Genomic DNA, 5,000 nt, shown 5'->3' on the forward strand with positions numbered 1-5,000 from the left:
TCTGATCGCCCGCTCCCCACCCCTCTCCCCCCCTCTCTCTCTAATATATATGTACTCACCTGCCTTTGGAGAAAACTAATTTTTCTTTATTGCATCCTTGGCGCAAGCTGAAGATAGGGCAGCTCATTACCAACGTAGTTCCAGCAGGTCCCTGAAAAGAATGTTTTTACTCTTGATATTTGCGCACAGCTGTAATAAACACACACACACACACACACACACACACACACACACACACACACACACACACACACACACACACACACACACACACACACACACACACACACACACACGAGTCGTACAGGTTGACATCGTGATTTCTGATAGATAATAACCACTGGAGCTCATCACAGAATCTCTGAGAAAATCGAGGTTTTATTGTACCTCGTCTCTTCATTCAGTTCGCTCTGTCATCATGCGTAAAATATTAGCACGTACAGTACGGTTGATTAACTGTCGTCGTATAACACTTATTATCTAGACCATGGTTTATCATGCCTCAGTGAATCAGAACGTTGTAGCGAATGCGAAATAAGATTAAAAGACTTGCAGGCTCTCGCAGACATTTCTGGAATGGGAGGTTTGCCAAAGGAGGTAGCTCGTGCGGGAAAATTAGTTTTCACTCGTGTTGCGATTGAAGTTGTGGTCGAAATAATCTTCAGTTGAAGTTATTCTTTGTTACTTATCTCAGTAAGCTTTTGTGAACGTTCATATTCATGCTCAAGCATAATTCGCTTATTCATTCACACAATTATTCCCTTACTGAGATGCAAACTCACGCAAACACAAATCACAAAGGGACTTGTCATGCACGTACTGTACCACCACTATTTGCCATAGAATTTCCATGCGCCTAATTGTGGTTTAAAGTACCTGATTCGTGCATAAATGTTTATAAATGTTATGTCATAGAGACTGATGATGTATTCACGGTAAAGACGTTAGGGCTGTCTGCGAATATAATCTCTCGCTTCAATTTTACAAGTTCAAACGAGTGGATGGTATCTTGCATGGTAGTTTGTTTACTGCGTTACTGTATTTCCTCTCTTTTCATTTCCTCTCTAACCCAATTGAAAAAGAAGAAAAAAAGTCAAATGCTTAACCTCCGCCCCCTTATGTTCGCCTTCTGTCTTCGGTCATTATACGTGAAGATGTTGGCCCAGAGGCTTGTCAACAGGGTCTGCTAGATCACCCCTGGGATGCCGATGGAAGGGTGCCGTCTGCCAGAACTCGTGGGGCACAGCCGAAGATCAGGATCGAAAATGTCTACACGGACGCGTAGATGCAAAGGATGGCCTGAAGCATAAGGCGCGTGACGGTATTGGGCGTGCGCCTGTTATACCAGCTGAAGACCAGGTGGAGATGACGAGCAAGGACAGTGTAGAGAATGACTCCGACCAGACTGGACAACGGTCTCTTAGACTCGGAGGACCGGAAGCCTAAGGATTAAGGTGAGAAGAAAACGACGGAAGGGAAATGGCGCGTTGAGGACGAGGATTAAGTCGGTGGCCGGGTGATGTGAAGGCTGTAAAGCTACATTTTATTTTACATAAAAGATGGTCAATCAAATTACTCACGGTAAACCACGCTCAGTATTATTCCGCGGCACTACCTAGTACCTCGGAGTTCATGGTAGACACGTGACCTTCACCCCAAGTCAACCTTCGCTTTGTGGTCGCCCTTCGCAGTCACCCTCCAGCGGTCGTCCTCGGGGCCGGATCTCCGGCGCCGTTTCTCAAAACTAACCGACGTAAAGTTCTGAACTGTGCAGCGAGTTTCCTCGACCGCTCACCAGTCCAGTGTAAGACTTTATATCTTTCTAAAGGACTCTGCACACATGCCTTTATATGAATCATCAACAGTGAGCAGTAACAACATATTCCGTACCTCGATCTGATGTTTGCATTTCGTTTTTGATCCGTCGTTGGCCGAGTAGACAACCAAATCTTCGTCGCGTTGAATTGTCTGCTTCTTGCACTGCGCTAATGCCTCAGGCTCTGCAAAACAGGGAGCATGATGTTATATTTTTTTCACAGCATATCTAATAAAAGAAAGAAAGAAATGTATATATGTATATACATACATACATATACATACACATATTCATATATGTGTATACATATATTGAATAGACACACACACAGACACATATTTATACATATATATATAAATCTATATGTATAAATATATAATATATATATATGTATGTATATATATATATATATATATATATATATATATATGCGTGTGTGTGTGTGTCTATCTATCTGTTTATCTATCTATACACACACACACATGCATCTACATATATACATACACATGTGTATATATATGTGTGTATATATGTGTATATACATATATATATATATATATATATATATATATATATATAAATATATATGTATATATATTTGTATATACACACATATTTATATATATATATATATAATATAGATAGATAGATATATATATGTATATATATACACATATATATGAATATATATATATACAATATAGATAGACAGATATATGTATATATACATATATATATATATATATATATATATATATATATATATATATATGTCACACACACACACACACACACACACACACACACACACACACACACACACACACACACACACACACACACACATATATATATATATATATATATATATATGTATATATATATATATATATATAAATGCATGTATGTGTGTGTGTATTTATGTATGTATGTATATCCTGTTTCCTTGATCTTTTCCTGACCTTTTCATAATGTTCCCTCCCCTTCACCCCTTTAGTTCCCCCTTCTTTTAACTTGACGATGCCTCTGGGTTTACTCACTGCTGCCGGCGCGGACGGTGCACATGAACCCGCCGGTGCACCTTCGCCCGAGGTTGCCTCGCGTGTGGACCATCTGCAGGCCATTGGACGTCGTGGAGAAGGAGGGGGCGTTGCGCTGGCACCCGGTCACGCTCTGGCCTCTGCGGGGAAAGGCCAGTCAGTAGCCCTTATGATCATGGCAAGGGTGATGATGAACAAAATGAAGAGAGTTAAGGAAGAAAGGGGATGGAATTAGTAATAATGATGGTGGTTATAATAGGAAGAATGATAGCTAATACCCAGGGCATAGCTCATCAGTGGTGCCCAGAGACGCGTTAACAACTGGCAGATGGCGTCGCGAGATTACGTAGGCACTAATTCCTGCGGTGGCTACAATCATGGTACAGACGACTCGAAAGGTTCCTTTACCCCGTGTTCTAGTTGTGTGTGACATAAAACTGCAAGCTATTATGCCTGGCATACTCAGCACTCACATCCACCGTACAAGTTATCCTTTACTCATAGATGGTTATATTACTTTTGCGACAATGTTCCCTCTGGGTAATCCAAGACTGTTAACAGCAATAACTTGAAAACACGTTCAGCACGTTCGTGGGACTAATATTGACATTGACAAAAGAGATGCTGATACCAATAGTAATCGTAATATTTTAAAAATAAAAATGGTAAAAGTAGTTTAACAACATGGATAATAAAATGATTGATATGGATAACAATTCAAACGATAATTGAAATAGTAACACTAACACTAACAATAATGATAGTAATGAAAATTGTAATAAAGGTGATAAAGACGATGATGATGATAAGAACAGCAGTGCAATCATTACCAGCAACCACTGTAATTAACGGGACCTATTTTACAAGTGCAATCATTAGTACGTTACATCTATCAGCACTGGGAATGAGCACCGCTTTTGACCGGAACATCAATACGATCATTTTCTTTCACTGCTTTATGTCTGATGCAAGCTAACTCCTACTGTAGTCCTAAATTCCACTCCCCGAAGTTTTCCCTGGAAGTCTAGCAGTCCTAAGCCCGAAAGTCGTGGGCTCGAAATCGACTCGAAAACAGCGGCGCCGGATCCTCGGTTTTGAACGCGCTCGGGGCAACAGCCACACGTTCACTCAATGCTGTTGATGGTGCACTCACCCGAAGGGGTCCGTGATGACCAGACTTTCCAGAGAGCAGCCCTTCCCTGCGAGGTCGAAGTGCGGGCATTCCAGGCTCAGCGTCGTGCCAGCGGGACTCTAGGGGGAGAGGGGATGGGTTAAATAAGAAAGAAAGCAGAGAGAGGCAAGGAGAGAGAGAGAGAGAGAGAGCGAGAGAGAGAGAGAGAGAGAGAGAGAGAGAGAGAGAGAGAGAGAGATAGATAGAGAGAGAGAGAGAGTGAGAGAGAGAGAGAGAGAGAGAGAGAGAGAGAGAGAGAGAGAGAGAGAGAGAGAGAGAGAGAGAGAGAGAGAGAGAGAGAGAGAGAGAGAGAGAGAGAGAGAGAGGACAATATCGACAATATGAACAATCAAAACAACGGCCGTGACAATACGAGCAGGATTTCGGAGCTATCCCTACTGTAAAGCCAAGGTAAAAGTACCTGTAAGTTGGTGGTGCAAGTGAAGGACAAGTTGTCATCGCCGGACACGAGGATGGCCTCCTCCCCGTCGCCGAGGAAGAAGTCGCCGCACTCGTAGCCAGCTGCGGGCCGAGAGAGTGCCATACGGCGCCTGGTGAGTGTGTGAAGGGGAGGGGGGGGGGGGGGCTTCTATTCAAAGCCCCGGCGGTGTGGGAGGCTGTGATATTTTTTTCAGAAAATAGTCGAAAAGGATGGTCAAGTGGCCCACCAAATAATTACATTATTATCATGAGTTTTAAGGTTCCCGAGGGTATAAAAAGAGTGTACACACACACACACACACACACGCACACACACAGACACACACACACACACACACACACACACATATATATACGTATATACATACACAGACACGCACACCCACCCACCCACACCCACATACACACACACACACATATATATATATATACACACACATCTATATCTATATATATATCCATATATCTATATCTACTGTATATCTATATCTATCTATCTATCTATTTATCTATCTCTATATATATCCAAATG

At 42.0% G+C, this 5,000-nt stretch overlaps 1 protein-coding gene across 1 annotated transcript in view; it reads right to left on the reverse strand.

Annotated features, from left to right (window-relative positions):
• The window catches only part of LOC125026619 (venom serine protease 34-like), a 21,031-nt gene that overhangs the window by 6,245 nt on the left and 9,786 nt on the right, over nucleotides 1-5,000 (reverse strand). The window contains exons 5-9 of the mRNA XM_047615190.1: nucleotides 4,449-4,549; nucleotides 4,010-4,107; nucleotides 2,857-2,996; nucleotides 1,891-2,000; nucleotides 60-151 (exon numbers count right to left, since the gene is read on the reverse strand). Of these exons, the coding sequence (XP_047471146.1) occupies nucleotides 60-151; nucleotides 1,891-2,000; nucleotides 2,857-2,996; nucleotides 4,010-4,107; nucleotides 4,449-4,549 (541 nt within the window). The remainder of the gene's footprint in view (nucleotides 1-59; nucleotides 152-1,890; nucleotides 2,001-2,856; nucleotides 2,997-4,009; nucleotides 4,108-4,448; nucleotides 4,550-5,000) is intronic.

The sequence above is a fragment of the Penaeus chinensis genome, chromosome 6, assembly GCF_019202785.1.
Source record: "Penaeus chinensis breed Huanghai No. 1 chromosome 6, ASM1920278v2, whole genome shotgun sequence".
NCBI classification, from domain to species: Eukaryota; Metazoa; Arthropoda; class Malacostraca; order Decapoda; family Penaeidae; genus Penaeus; species Penaeus chinensis.